The sequence below is a fragment of the Rhinoraja longicauda genome, chromosome 7, assembly GCF_053455715.1.
Source record: "Rhinoraja longicauda isolate Sanriku21f chromosome 7, sRhiLon1.1, whole genome shotgun sequence".
NCBI lineage: Eukaryota > Metazoa > Chordata > Chondrichthyes > Rajiformes > Arhynchobatidae > Rhinoraja > Rhinoraja longicauda.
Genome location: NC_135959.1, coordinates 39,189,432 through 39,206,100, shown reverse-complemented (window position 1 = coordinate 39,206,100; position 16,669 = coordinate 39,189,432). Strand labels below are relative to the sequence as shown.

The following is a 16,669-nucleotide window of genomic DNA, read 5'->3' as shown; positions in this document are numbered from 1 at the left end:
ATCAATAAATGATCTCCAAACAAGTGATATCCATCTCCCATGAATAAATGGGGGCACGGTGGCGCAGAGGACGAGTTGCTGCCTTATAGCGCTTGCAGCGCCTGAGACCCGGGTTCGATCCCGATTACGGGTGCTGTCTATACGGAATTTGTACGTTCTCTCTGTGACCGCGTGGGTTTTCTCCGAGATCTTCGGTTTCCTCACACACTCCAAAGACGTACAGGTTTGTAGGTTAATTGCTTGGTATAGTTTAAAAATTGTTCCGAGTGTAGGATAGTGTTAATGTGCAAGGATCGCTGGTCGGTGTGGACTCGGTGGGCCATAGGGCCTGTTTCCATGCTGTATCTCTAAACTAAACTAAACTAGATAAATAAAATTGCTATAATATTGCAGTGAGAGTTGATTGATGATCACAAGGTGGGATACTCAGGGTTCTTGGAAGGAATGGGGCAGTGTAACTGGTGAGCTTTGTGAGCCTGCTGAACCACAAGCAGACCTTTGGACCGAAACCTTCCTCCATCCTTTCACCTGCTGTGTTTTCAGAGACTGAAACTGAGCCAACTTGGTTGAAAGCAGAAACACAAAATTTACAAACGAATTACAAAGATTTCAACAATTGATTTGATAGCAGGATCTTTTTTACACCAAGGTTGAAACGTCAGATACTAGAGGGTATAGCTTTAAGGTGAGAGTGGAAACATTTAATGGAGAAGTGTGGAGAAGTCCACAAAGTGATGGGTGCCAGGAATGTGCTGCCAGAGTTGGAGGCGGAAGCAGGCAAGGTTGCAGTGTTTAAGGGAAATTTAGATAAGCACATGAACATGGAGGGAATGGGATGCAGACGTGGATCATGTGCATATAGATGCGATTTTCTTAATTCTGCAACGCGGTCAGCACAGATATTGTAGGCTGAAGGGCTTTTTACTGTGCTGTGTGGTTCTATGTTCTATGCCATAGAATCTATGGAGTTGTGAAACAAATGCACTACATGCAGTACAAACATGCTGCCTGAATGTAAAGTTGCCAATCATGATGTAACGTATCCACAAGGTTCCTTACACCATTTTCTTTGTATCGATATGTTTGTACTGTCATCTTGTTGGACAGCAGTGTCAAGTGTAATGTCTGCTTCTCAAACAATGTTTCCACGAAGAGTGTAGAGAAGGCATGCAAATAGTGTGCTGATTTTTAAATATATCTCAAGATCTTTCTGTGTCTCAATGCATTCTGAGGACATTGCACCTAGTTCAGTCCTTCTTCAAATGATAACCTTCTCATCCTATCCAATAAATTTCCAAGGAAAGCACAACGTGGAGAACCCTGATTTAGGCCAATTTCGCCTCAAAGGAAAAGGCTCAGAAATCAATCCAGTAAACCCTTGTCACATCATCTGCAAGACATTTTTAACCAAGTGATCAGAGGTGCACATTGTGCTCACATGAAAGTCCTGTAAAATATCAGCTGGATTTTCTTATTTAGGACAAATCTTTTGTTTGTTTGTTTGTTTTTATGTCTTGTTTGCTCTGTAAAGCGTCTTTGAGTATCCTGAAAAGCGCTATATAAAATAAATGTATTATTATTATTATTATTAGTGCTGCATTCCTTCCATTCTGATTCCTTAAAAGAAAGCCAATATACTATTTGCTTCTTAATTGCTTGCTATAATACCTGAGCAATCCATCCATAATTCTCTTTCCATGATATATTATTTTCATTACCATTGCAGCTTAGAAATCTCCAAAATGAATAAATCTGTAACTCATTACTATTATTACTGTTCTTCATATGCAAAATACAAGTGACAGAACTGCTAGATGATGAACTGTGGTATACAGAGTGCAATCACAGTTTAATGATAGATTTGTGGTGCTGAAGTATTCAATTTATGCAGTGCAGTTGGCACTGAAGACAATGGGCCAGGAAATACCTTTGCATATTACTGCTCATGTGCAATTAAAGAGTCATAAAATTGTGGTAAAACAGGCTATTCGGCCCAACTTGCCCATGCTGATCAATGGGAACCCATCCATATTAATTCCATTTCCCATCGCCTTCTATGCCTAAGAGATTGAAGTGTTCCTCGAGACACTTCTAAATTACTGACTCAGCTTCAACCTCTCTCTCAGGCAATGCAATCCAAATGTCTGGGGGAAGAAGGTACCCTTCTAAATCTCTTCCATTAATGGGAAAATATTCCTGCAGTCCATTCCTATCTATACCCCTCAAAATGTTGTATATAAATTCATGTTAAAGGGACAGAAGTAGGTCATTTGACTCATCACGTCTATGCCATTCAATCATGTCCAATCTATATTTCCCTCCCAATGCCATTCTCCTGCATTGTCCACATAACCCCTGACACCCTTACTAATCAAGAATCTGTCAATCTGCACAAATACCCAATGACTTGGGTTCCACAGCCATCTGCGGCAATGAATTCCACAGATTTACTACCTCCTGACTAAAGAAACTCCTCCTCATCTCCTTTCTAAAGGTACATCCTTTTATTCTGAGGCTATGGCCTCTGGTCCCAGACTCTCCCACTAGTGGGAATATCCTCTCCACATCCACTCTATCCAGGCTTTTCATTATTCGATACGTTTCAATGATCCTTATCCTTCTAAACTCCAGCGAATACAGGCCCAGTGCCGTCAAATGCTCATTATATGTTAACCCAATCATTCCAACGGCAGCACATCCTTCCTCAGATATTGAGCCCAGAACGGCTCACAATTCCAAATGCAGTCTGACCAATGCCTTATAAAGCCTCAGCATTACATCCCTATTTTGTATGTCAATATGTCCCCTCTTAACTCCTGTATTCCATAGAGCACAAACCTAGCTCTCCTCTTAACTTCACAGCTCCATTACAGACAACAATCTGGTGAATCTCCTCTGCACCCTCACTAGCGATATTACATCCTTCCTATCGTGTGGTGATTAGAGCAGCTGACGTCCAACTAAAGTTTTATAAAGTTGAAGCATAACCTTCTTTTCTAATCAGGGGTTAATCATTAACCCCTGATTAATGAAGGCTAATATACCATCTGTCTTCCTAAACATATTATCTGTGTTGTTGTCTTCGAGGATCTAAGGATTTGTGCTCCAAGGTCCATCTCTTCCTCAATACGCCTTGAGACTAGCATTTACTAGCAAGTTTTATTTTCCTGTTGTGATTTGGCAGGTACGCCCGCTTTCTTAAAAATGCTAATAAAAGCTCTGCTTTTATTGGTGAATACATTGCGCTGTGCCAAACACTATACAATTGCTGCCTCACCACCCGACGCCCATGGCCACGATGTTTTAATTATCTATCCTGGTCTGACACTATGGTGGTAATGTTCCACCATGTCAGATCCTGTGATGTCACCGTGGGTTATATCTAACCCATTTAATTATGTGTAGAGAGTCTCTGCCACTGGCTTTTCGTAGCACGTGCCCAGTTACCTCCAATCAAAGGTTTTCTAAAGGCATGAAAACTAAAGGTTTCATCAAAGTATTTCTGTAACTGGAATTATTCTACAACAAGACTGTTACACCCTGGATTATATTTGAGATTTTCTTCCAGATTACAAATAAGCAGTAATTAGTGCCTCAAAACTAATTTGCAATGGAAATAATTTTACCTCCAAATTTGCCACTGAAAACATAATGGTCCAAGTAAACCTGCTACTTGAAATATCGTATTTCCATATAACACTGGAGGCTGCCATTTGTTTGATTCAGAACAATCTCATCAGCCACTAATTTTCCCTGTAACCAATTCTCTTCCCCTTCAATTTTCCTACCAACCTCCATCAGAAGCAATTGAGGGGAGGGGGGGTATAGGTGGGGACAATTACCCTACCAGCTCCAAAGTCTTTGGGTATGGGAGGTAGTTATAGAAAGGGATACGGTTGTTCGCTAGTTAAGGACTTGAGTTGGGGTAAGACTGATTTCAAGAGCATAACAGAGGACCTGCACAACACAGCTTGGGAACACACATTTGCAGGTAAAATGAAATGGGAGCCTTTTTCAAGAGAATTATAAATGTTCAGGACCAGCATGTTCTTGTCAGGGTGAATTGCAAATATGGCAAGATTAGGGAACATTGGATGATGAAGAATATTGAACACTGATCAGGAAAACAGAAAGAGACATATGGCAGGTATAGGCAATTAAAAACAAGGGAACTCTTGAAGAATATAGAGTATGTAGGAAAGAACATAAAAAAGAAATTAGGAAGACAAAAAGGGGCTAGGAAATATCTTTAGCAAATGCAATTACAAAGAATCCCAAGAAAATCTATACATATATAAATATTCATGAAGCAGCTCTATAAGACTTTGGTATGGCTGCATTTGGAGTTTTGCGTGCAATTCTGGTCAACCCATTACAGGAAGGATGTGGAGGCTTTGGCGAGGGTGCAGAGGAGGTTTACCAAAATGCTGCCTGGACTAGAGGGTCTCAGTTACAAGCAGTTGGATAAACGTTTGGATAGAGGTTGGATAGACTGTCACCTATCCATGTTCTCCAGAGATGCAGCCTGATCCACTGAGTTACTCCAGCGGTTTGTGTCTTTCTTCAAGCATCAGCAGTTCCTTGTTATTACATTTTGGATGGAAATGTAGCAAATTTGATTAGTAAGTGTGTGAATGACACAACAGTTATGATGTTGTGAATTGCATGGAAGGTTGTCGTAGATTATTCCAGAATATAGATCAGATGGAACATTGGGCAGAATAGTGGCATATGCGGCCATTTAAAAGCCAGTTGGTTGAAATTCAGGACAAGCATGTTTCAGTAAGGAGGAGGGACAAAGATAGCAAGGTGAGGTAGTGGAACCTTGGATGATCAAAGAGATTGTAAACTTGATAAAAAAATAAAAAGGAAGTGTATGTAAGACTTAAATGATGAAATCAGACAGGGCTTTAGGGAATGTTAAGGAAGTAGGAAAGGACATGCATTCAATTGGAAGGGGCAAAAGGGACCATGAAATATATTTGATGATTTGGAAATATCAAGGCTTTTTGTACAAATTAAAAACAAGTGGGTAACCAGGGGGAAGATCAGACTGCTCAAGGATAAAGGAGGGAATTTGTGCTTGGAGTCAGAGGATGTAGGTAGTACTAAAGGTATACTCTGCATCTGCATTCACAACGGAGAAGAGCATGGAGAACAATGAGATCAGTGTGGAGAATAATAATATGCAAAGACAGTTTGAAATGAAGGAGGAGTAGGCATTAAGGTAGATAAATCCGCAGGGCCTGATGGGATCTATCCTAGGTTTTTTTTGAGAAGCAAATAAGGAGATTACATGTACCTTGACAAAGATCTTTGCAACTTCTCCAGCCACAGACAAGATCCCAGAGGGCCTGAGGAGAAGGTAACATTATTTCTTTGTTTAAGAAGGGAAGTAGAGAAAATACAGGGAATGAAAGGTCGGAGTGCTTCACATCAGTGGTAGGGAAACTGTTGCAGAAGATTCCTCAGGAAAGGATTTACTCCCATTTTGAAGGAAATGGGCTAATTGGGACCAGTCAGCATGGTTTTGAACACCGTGAGCACCCGGCAGGGTGATGAGGGTCAGCACCGCCAGGCTTGGCCTGGGATCGGCTGGGGAGGTGGAGAGGGTCTGTGGCAGTGTATTTTTGGTGTGTAGTTTTGCTTGCCCCATTACAAGAAGAAGGTGAAGGTTTTGGAGAGGGTGTTGAAGAGGTTTATGAGAATGCTGTCAAGAGTAGGGGAAATTGTTTTCTCTCGAACTCTGGAGGTCGAGAAGTATATAAAATTATGAGAGGCATAGATTGGGTTAAATCTTTTTCCTTGAGTGGAAATGTCAAAAATAGAGTGCATAGCTTTAAGGTGAGAGGGACAAAGTTTGAAGGAGATGTGCAGGGGGTTTTTTTACACAGAAGGTGGTGGGTGCCTGGAATGCGCTGCCTGAGGTGATGGTGGAATCAGATATGATAATGGAATTTAAGAGGCTTTTAGCTCGGCACATGGATATGCAGCGAATGGAAGGATATGTATCATGTGCAGGCAGATAAAATTAGTTTATCTTGGCATTAGTTTCAGCACAGACTTTGTATGCTGAGGGACCTGTTCCTGTGCTGTACTTTTCTATGTTATTGTGTATGGAATTTAACCAGAGGTTATGCATTTTGGTAAGTCAAATAGGGGTAAGACATGCACAGTAAATGGTAGGGTGCTCACAAATATTGATGAACAGAGGCATTTTGGTATTTAAGTCAATTAATAGTTAAAAGTGGCAACAGCAGATAGCTTGAGTAGGAAAGAAGGCATGCATTGCAAAATAGGTCAGGACACTGAATTAAAACGGCGGATTATAATGCTGCAACTTGTTAGTTATATTGGTTATATTGGACTTGGAGCACTGTGTAGTTCAGGTCATCACATATTAGGAAGGAAGTGGTTGCCTTGGAGAGAGTGCAGAGGCGATCCATCAAAGTGTTACCTGGATTTTAAGGCTTTAGTTATGGAGAGAGAATAATCAAAATAAAGTACTGAACCATATTTAATATTAATATGAATTTCCTGGCTGAATTTTAAAATATTTTTTCAGTTGTTTTTTATTGAGGGAATCCCAGAAATGATCAGAAGCAATTTTACTTTATATTTTCACATGAATAGAAAGGATAATAAATTTGTCATTTATTTGGAATCGTTGTTTTTTGTAGACAGTGATGAGGGACCAGAGTTGGACTGCGACATCTGTTTGCTACTTTTCTGACACAAATTAATTTCTGGCCAAAACTTTTGGGAATATTTACATGGTGTTAATAGTATTCCCATCAGAACAAGCAGAAGAAAACACATGTAACCAGAAACATGAACAGAATAGTTGAGACTTTCCATGCATAATCATCTGCATCTTTTACTTTGACGGGCTCTCTGCTAAAGGAATTGGTGCAAAATAAAGCACTGATTGTACGATCTGAAATTTACGTTGAAATGTGAAAGTGTAAGGGCTTTCCGCTTATGAAATGTAGAATCTGTCACTAACTGCCGAGTTTCCTAATTTATTCTCAATATGTTGTTTTTTTACCTCCTTCCTCAATGTCAGGTATTATCTGTGACTTTTAATGTTAATGTTAATGATTTTGATGGTTAAAATCATTCATGCAAACATGTGCAATGATGGCCCTATCAACAAGCCCTGATGAACACTACTTTCCATCTTGCTCCAATTTTGTACAGGCTGGGTCCTATTAATGCAACCACAATATTGGGCAGAAAGTCCCTATTGACATCCAGCAAATGTGGCAGGAGCACCTGCCTCTGAGGACCAAAACAAGGTTGAACAGCTGCTGCATTGGAGCTCTGACAAGTTAACAGTGGATGGAGATCAGAGAGAATAAATAATAAGGTCTGGGCACAAGAAAAAATAGATCATATCTCCCCTTTAAATGTTGTGCACTCTTCATTGGAACATTCAAGTTGCCACTTTTCAAGTGTGACAGTTGACATACTATTTGATAATAGGGTCAACTGGAGTTATGTCCTCACCAAATACCCATAGAAGCAATCTTCCATTCGTGGTTCATCAGCAAAAACCTTTGCAACTGCCTCAACTGCTTTTTATCAAGAAAGTAACCCAAGCTTGAGATGGTTTGAACAGTCGTTTGGGTGACATCCATCTTATTTTGTCCCTATATCTATAAAATATTAATAGATGTAGCATTGCTTTCCACGATAGTATGAAAAGAGAACAAATTCACTGATAGAACACGGTTCAATGTATTTCATTCAATGCACCCCAAACCTATGTACCCTTAGGTTTTCCAATTATTTTGCTGCCGATATTAAAATATTACTGGTTTATATCAAAAAACCTGATTATAATTCCGGTCCTTTAATGCTATTTAGAGAAAAGCAAGATTCACACATAAATAATGCACACTTATAATCAATATAGAATGTTTTGATATGTGATTTTTGGACAGGATATCTGGGAAAGAGACTCTTAAGCTGATCATAATGGTGACAACCAAGATATTCTGTCAAGAAAAGAGAAAAAGCATTCTGAATCTAGATTTCTCTCATATACTGTCGATACTGATGTACAAACACCTTGTTGGTCCTCGACATTTTCCATTGCTACAGGAGCCAAACATAAATTGGAAGTATAACATGTCACAGCTAACAACTCAATGGTGTGAATATTGAATTTTCCAACTTCGGGTAACCTACCTCATTCAGCTCTCCTGCCTCACACTCACCTGTCCACCGGGTTTCGTCTTCCTTTTTTCAACCTTCTTATCCTTCCTCTCCCCACATGGTTTCATCTGCCAATTAACCCCTCTCCGTCCAGTCCACCTATCATCTACCAGCCACTTTCGCCACCTACCCCCTACTCCTACTAGCTATCTTTCTTGTTCCCTCTCAGACTTGTTGGAGGGTCTTGAAAACGTCGCCTACAACTGGTGGACTCGGTGGGCCGAAGGGCCTGTTTCCACACAACTACCAGGTCCTCTGCTTCTTCATTGAATTATCTTCTTGAACCCTCATGAAGCATATGGTGAAGGTATACCCCACAGGGTTATTGCATCGATGACTTGAGGAGTCCAGGATTTTGACATGGTCATAAGCAAAAATAAAATTCAAAAATATTGTAATGTATCATTCATAGAGCAATTTGGAGATAAATATGCTTCCATGTGCTGCTGTACTAACCCTGCTAAGATTGAGAGGTTTTGGATTTGAAAGCAGCTTGAAGCAATCGAGCAATTTTCTGCCGGGTGGTTCCCATAGGCCAGTTGCTGGCTAGGGACGGTGTAATCCCAAGACGGATACATCATTGTAAAGCTGGGATCACACAGTCCCCAGTCACCAATTGGCCTATCGGAACTACCCTGCTTGATGTCATCTGATTTGTCCTGGACTTTTCTTGCTTCCAGTTCCTTCCCCCCAACAATCTGTCTGAGGACTGGTCCCAACCCAAAACATCACTGATCCATTTTCTCCAGAGATGCTGCCTGACCTGCTGAGTTACTCCAGCCTTTTGTGTCAACACTTCTAATCTATGTCTTGTAGATTGTAAAAAGCTTAGAGAATGAAAAGGTGAGATGCTTGTCACATAAAACTTAGCGTTGCATTTGCAGCCAGTTAGTGGCCGAGAGTGACCCCAGATCTTGGTGGTGGAGAATTTATTTGATAGACAATAGACAATAGGTGCAGGAGTAGGCCATTCGGCCCTTCGAGCCAGCACTGCCATTCAATGTGATCATGGCTGATCATTCTCAATATGATGATCATGTTATTTGAACATCAATGAGAAGTGAGTAGATACTCTCTTGAAAACCTGGTGCTTATGTGCTATGTTTTATTTTGGATGTATTAGACCATGCCTGAATACTATTAATATTCTGCTACTTCTTTTTTGAGGAATTACAAATAGAAGTAAACACCACACAAATGAACCATTTCTTTTCTTATGATAGAAGTGAGATCACTACAAAGCAGTTGAAGACAGCTGGGTTGACTTTATCAAATGGAAGAGGGCCTGCCTGGATGTCCTGCAAGATCTCCTCTTTAATAACATTGACACCTAATCAATGTGATTATTTTGATTTATTGATAATTATAATATTTTCTCTTACCAATAAAAAGATTCCATTCTGTGTCCAAATCAGCCTGATTCGCCAGGCAGCCCTTCATTACGTTAAGACAGTAGTTGTTGCAAGGTTTCACTGTGGGGACTCCACGGCAGTAGGGACAGTACATCATCTTCATCAGAGCACGGATGCACCCTAATGTTGGAATGACCTAGTGAGTTTAAAGAGGAAGAAAATTAATTTCATTGTCACCATCTTTTCTTTTGTGAGCAGTCAGTCTGTAGGAAGTAAAACCATAAAGAAGCAGGATAAGGCAATTCACCATTCAACAAAATTATGGCTGATCATCCATCTCAGTGTCTTTAGCTTAACTTATTTTAGAGAACCAGCATGGAAACAGGTACTTCGGCCCATCGAGTCTACACTGACCATTGATCTCTCATTGACACTAGTTCTATGTCATACACACTAGGAACAATTTAAGCCAATTAACTGACAAACCTGCACGTCTTTGGAGTGTGGGAGGAAACCAGAGCTCCAAAAAAGAGAACCCACACAGACACAGGGAGAACGTGCAAACTCTGCACAGATAACACCTGGAGTGAGGATCGAACCCGGGTCTCTGGTGCTCCAAGGAAGCAGCTCTACCACTGCACCACTATGCTGCCCAGCTCCCATGTTTTTCATATTTCCCATAATCCCTTCTTGAATATATTTAATGACTTGGTCTCCACTGCCTTTTGTGGAAGAGAATTCTACAATTTTATCTTCATCCTGATCTTGACTCTTAGTGGCATATCCTGTATCTGGAGACTGTGACTGATCCCTGATTCTGGACCTACCTGTCATCGGAAGCACCATGCCTGGATCTCAGTGGTCTAGGCCTGTTAGAACCTTAAAGGTTTCCTTGAGATTCCTTCTCATTTTTTTGTACTCCAGTGAAGATAGGCCCAACTTGTCTAATATCACATTGGAACATCTTATATTCTTTTCACAATTCACATGCAACTCACTGATGTATATTGTGAATATTTTGGGTCCAAGCACTTTTCTCTCTGGTATTCCACCAGTCACTGTCTGCCATCCAAAAAAACCCAAATTTATTCCTCCACTATATTTTCCGTCTGTCACCATTTCTCAAACTATTCCAGTATATTATCACCAATTCCACATGCTTTAATTCTGCACACTACCCTCTTATCTAGGTCATTATCTAAAGCCTTCTGAAAGTCTAAATACATCATATCTATTGCTTTACCCTTTAGTTATTCCAATGGTTCCATCCTTCAAAGTCTCCCATGGATTTGTTACGCATGACCTCTTTTTCTAGACTTTAGCCAATTCTATTACTGGTTTCGAAGTGTCCTGCTGTAGCATCGTTTATCATGTTCTATTTTTTCTCCATTAATGATCACAGAGATACCTCAGAGAGGGAGGGTGGGTATTCTTGGAAGAGAAGAGGTAATGCTTTAAACAGCTTTAGAAAAGCATAAAAGCTTGAGATCTAATAATCATGATCTGTAATTTTTTTGCTTTTTTCTCAACTTCTTTTAGTCAAATTACATCTGCCACCCTCCGTTCTTCAGCGATTGTTCCCGAACTTAAAGAATTTTGGAAGTTTTGGGCAGCACTGAGGCACAGCAGTGTTTGAGGACAAGAAGAAATGGCCACATTGAGCTGAGAAACTTTCAGCTGTAAATACAAACAAACATTCTTTTTTTGTACTGCATGTCTTTTTTTTTACTGAGTTAAGGGCTAAAATTATTTTCTATCTTTGCAACGTGTTGATTACAAGTAATAAGAAGACATCAAGAGCAAATGGTGTGGATGTCAATATTTACAATAAAATAATATAGGAAAACAAATGGCGTTCTGTCAATATTTATTTCAATGTTATAATAGAATGGTTCAAAAGATTATGAGGAAAGACTGTATCGTTTTAGTTTGTACTCTTGGGCCCAAGGTACTGGAGAGATATCATGGCCTAGATTGGACTAACTTCAGGTACACACCTCCCACCATGCAAATAGATCTTATCCTTTCAAGTTTTTCTTCTGTGTGCACAGAAAGGTGGTGCAAAATTTGGGTCAACAATTTTCTATTAAATAAAGGCTGACAAGTCAGAGATCATTCGTGTAATTGCACAAGGCCACACTTAACCTTGTATGAGGGTCTGACATATGGTGAAGTGACGTAACTAATAGTTTTAATGAATGTTTAATGACCTGAAATCCTGTCTCTCTTTTTAGATCCTGCCTGACTGCTGAGTACTTCCTGTATTTTCAGTTTTTATTGGGATTTCCACCAACATTGAGTTTTTATGCTTTTTAATGCTGTTTAATTCACTACCTCTTCTCTTCTGAGATTTCCCACCTTCCCTTTCTGACAAAATTTCCATTTGCCTCTTGACATTATTCTTCTTCGTTAGTTCCCGATTCATTTGTTTTCAATAAGGTGGAGACCAAAACTTGCTTCAACTATCACATTTCTTTATTTTGCATCTCCTGCTTTTGCGATATAGATTCCGAACAAGTTTGAGAGTCAGAGAATCATCGAGTTAATACAGCACCGAAAGAGGCTTTTCGGCACAACTTGCCCGTGCTGACCTAAGTACCTACCACAGCTAGGCCTATTTGCCTGTGTTAGGCGCATATCCCTTTAAAGTTTTCCTATCCATGTACCTGTTCAAATGTCTTTTAAATGTTGTAACTGTACTGCCTCTACCACTTCCTAGGCAACTCGTTCTGTCCACCCACCACTCTCTGTGTGTAGAAGTTACACCTCTGATCCTCCTTAAATCTGTCAGGCTCCTGTCTCTTCTTCCTGGTGGTAGCAGAAGAGATGGTGGCCAGGCATTGAGGATAAACAGAAAAAGTTACTTTTGAACTGCACGTTTCTGATTTACAATAAAAAAATTGAACAAATCATCACCAAATAACACTGCAAGATCCTAGAATCAATGTTATCTGATCCAAACTCAAGGACCTTATCTGTTACTTCCATTATCTATTAGCTCCAATGCTTCAAAGAACAAGATTCACAGTGAAAATTAATAGTGAAAGATTAAGGATGCCTTAGTGCTATTCATTATTAACTCAGATAAAGCAGATATTTAAAGAAAGTTATGTTGCGCTTCTATTAAGGCTTCTCATGTTGACTTAATTTCAGTGTTACCAATTATATATAAATATTTGTCTGAAGAAGGGTCTCGACCCGAAACGTCACCCATTCCTTCTCTCCAGAAATACTGCCTGACCCGCTGAGTTACTCCAGCATTTTGTGCCTATCTACAAATAAATAACTACAGGTTTACTGTGGGAAACCAAGTTAAAAGGAAATTTAATGTTCAAAGGAGTCAGCTGGCAATGCCAGACAATAATTGAATCGATCAATGAAATTAAATATTAATGGGCAGCATTGCTCATCAGCTCATGCACTGAGCATGGCGGCATCAAACCCCCCAACTTCCGCACCTCAGCGCTGCACCTGTAAGAGCAGGTTTACAGCACACACATTAATTTAACCCAGACCTCACTGAGTGAGACTGATGAGCCATGTGCAATTACAAAGCAGCAACTCTGAAACAAAAATTATTTCAGCAAATTATTCTTCAGCATTTGAGAGAGCAATTTGCTCAGCACATACACAATTTCCTGGTCTGCTGGACGTCAGTGATCCTTGCTCCCCTATATGCTTCTGAGACCTGCAGGTGGACAGTAGGCAGCTCAAGCCCCGGAGAGGTACTATCATCACTGGTTCTGCAAAGTTTTTCCAAATCCATAATCACAAGTTGCTGTCTTCTACCAGGCCAACCTTCCCAGCCTTGAAACTCTAATTACACTCAGTTGCTCTTTCAGGCAGGCCAGGTTGATATGTTTGATCCCAAACCCCCAAAGCAAACACTCTGAGTTCTGTCACTGGAAGAAATTACCAGGTGGATGTTGAAAAGATCTACGATTTTCTTAAAACCCTCTTGAAAAATGTTACATTCCTGGGAATCCCTGACACTTTTTTTAGTAATCATCAAACATTTGGGATAGTACTGAGAATCTCAAATTTATATGAGGTTGAGTCCACAGATTCCTTATTGACTTCTTCAGTCATCTATGAACCCACAGAGTGGAAATAAATGATCCTTGATTCAAAAGGAACACCTAAAATATATTGCAAGTTGTAGAACAATACATTGCAAATCCAAAACTTGTTTGTGATTAGATGCAGAAACCCAAGAGGTACCATTGTTCAAACACTGGGGTTAACTTGGGCAACGTTTCCTTCATTGGAATCAATTTTTGAATTAGTATTAAATAGACTTTAATGCACGGGTGGCTCAATAAACCAATGCACATTACCTCAGGGGGAAAGAAAGGTTGTGTAACCAAAGCCAGAACTCTTGCTAATGACAGATAAAAGATGAAGCCGATAAAGGAGGTTATCTCACATGTCAATTTGATCACACAAATGAGTATCAGGCAGAATAAGGAAAGCACAGAGGGGAAGAGAAAAACATATGAAAGGCAACAAGACAATATGATAAACCATTAGCAGCTAACATAAAAGGGAATCCCAAAATCTTTGATAGACATATATATCACTGGTAAGAGAAAGAATGGGCTAATTAGGGACAAAGATGGTGAATTATTACTTTGTATCTGTATTTACCAAGGAAGGGGATGCTACCAAAGCCTCTGTAAAAGGGGAGGTGTTGGACGTAACATATGTGGTGAATGTCGAAGGGCCGAATGGCCTACTCCTGCACCTATTTTCTATGTTTTCCATGTTTTCTATGAATATTAAAACAGAGATCCTGGAAAAACTGGCTTGGTTCAAGGAGTGGATTCTTGATTAGTACATTTGTCAGAGGTTATAGGGAGAAGGCAGGAGAATGGGGTTTTGAGGGAGAGATAGATCAGCCACGATTGAATGGCGGAATAGACTTGATGGGCCAAATGGCTTAATTCTACTTCTATCCCTCATGACCTTATGGATACATCCTAGGTCACAGACGTAAGCGGGGATGTTGATTTCAAAAGGACTGATCATAATTTTCTAACATTTCTTCCCTAAATACAAGGGGAAGTATCTATGGACTACGGAATAGCTAATATTAACCCATTGCTCAAGAAAAAGTAACAGGCCAATTGGCTTTTCTTCCAGTGGAAAGATTTTAGAAATTATAAAATTAATATTCCCTTGGACATGTATGTTAATAAAGGAGAAGTGGCATGGAGTTGTACACGACAACTTGGATTTGATTAACCAAATCGAGTTTACTGATGAGGTAGTAGGGAACGTAAAAGATATCTTATATTAGGAATTGCAGAAACTTTTGATAAAGCTTGTCATGGCAGACTGGTAGCAAACCATGGAATAAGAAGATCAATGCTGTACACAAAGTAAATTGGTTTATAGCCAGAAAACAGAATCAAAATAAAAAAATTGTTTTTAAGATAAGGGGAGGGTACTAGAGTTCTCCAAGGATCAGTATTTAGACTTGGATATGGGCATGCAGATACTAATACAAAATTTGGGAATGACAGAAAACATAAAACTTTGCAAAGTATTGATGTGCAGAGTGGTGAAATTCACAAGGACATGGAATGTGGTAGAGTTATGCAGTGAAGTATGACGTGGTACTTTTTGACAAGGAGAATAAGGAGCAATGATAAGAGACTAAATGTCAGGATTCTGAAGGGAATGAAGAAACAGTGACATCTAGGTGGATAATATTTAAAGATGACAAGTCGATAAATTATGAGAAATCATGGGCTTCATAAATAGAAGCAAATACAAGAAGATTATGTTGAATTTTTGTGCCAATGCAATGTTTATAATGAACTAGACCAAGTGGACCCGTTGGGCCCAAACCTCTCCTGCATTGGTGCAGCACCCTCTCCTCCCCCACTCCCCCCTCCCTTCTCCCCCTCCCCTCCTCCCTCCCACTCCCCTCCCCTCCCTCCTCTCTCTCCCTCCTCCCTTCCCTCCTCCCCTCCCCCCCACTCCATCCTCCTCAACTCCCCTTATCCCTCCCTCCCTAGGAGATAGATTTAAACTTTAAAATGTGAATTACTTTTAAAATATAACACCGATTTCAGTGAAACCCATTAGCACCAAAGGGACGATGGTGAGTAAGGTGGGCCTAAAATTGTTGCGCTATCGTGTCCCGTTTTGGGTGTAGTTCAGGAACAAACAAACAAACAAACGAGAGTTTTAGTATATAGATATCATGTTCAATACAGGTCACTGCAGTTGAGTAAGGATGAGAATGCCTTGGAGAAATTACATAAACAATCTATAAAGTCATAGAATTGCTCAGCACAACATTTGGCCCATCAAGTCTATGGCGACCTTTCAGCCCATTGACACTAAACCCTTTTGACTGAATTTGGAATTTGTTGTGTCAAAGGTCTGCCAATTGAGTCTGCCCAAATGCCTTTTAAAAATGTAATTGTATTTGATTCCACCACCTTCTTTGGTAGCATGTTCCAGATATCAACCACTCTCTCTGTGAAAATAATGATCCCTCTGATTCCCTTCACAAGTTTATTTTATTTTAGAGACACAGCATGGAAACAGGCCCTTTTTCTCAACATGTCTGTGCTGACCACCAATCACCCATACACTAGTTCCATGTTATCCTAGTTTTGCATCTACATATGAGGGGTAGTTTACAGAAGCCAATTAACCTGCAAACCTGCACATCTTTGGAATGTGAAAGGAAACCGCTGATCGGCAAGACCAAACGTAGACTAGGCAATCATTTTGCTGAATACCTTTGCTCAATCCGCCTGGACTTACCTCATCTCCCGGTTGCTAAACACTTTAATACTCTTCCCTTTCTCACACTGACCATTCTGTCCAAGGCCTCCTCAGAGTGAGACTAAATGCAAATTGGAGGAACAGCATCACATATTTTGCTTAGGCAGCTTACAACCCAGGGGTATGAAAATTGATTTCGCTATCTTCAAGTAACCCCTGCATTCCCTCTCTCTCTCCATCTCTCCCCCACCCACGTCACACCAGCTTTCCGTTCCTTTACCATTGTTTTTTTTTGCATATCTTTCATTAATTTGTTCTTTTTCTCTCTACATCATCGTCTATATCTCTCATTT

The 16,669-nt window shown here is 40.0% G+C and overlaps 1 protein-coding gene across 1 annotated transcript in view; it reads right to left on the bottom strand.

Annotated features, from left to right (window-relative positions):
- gpc6a (glypican 6a) overlaps positions 1–16,669 on the bottom strand; it is a 545,671-nt gene that overhangs the window by 111,959 nt on the left and 417,043 nt on the right. Inside the window, exon 4 of the mRNA XM_078402332.1 lies at positions 9,603–9,768. Coding sequence (XP_078258458.1) covers positions 9,603–9,768 — 166 coding nt within the window. The remainder of the gene's footprint in view (positions 1–9,602; positions 9,769–16,669) is intronic.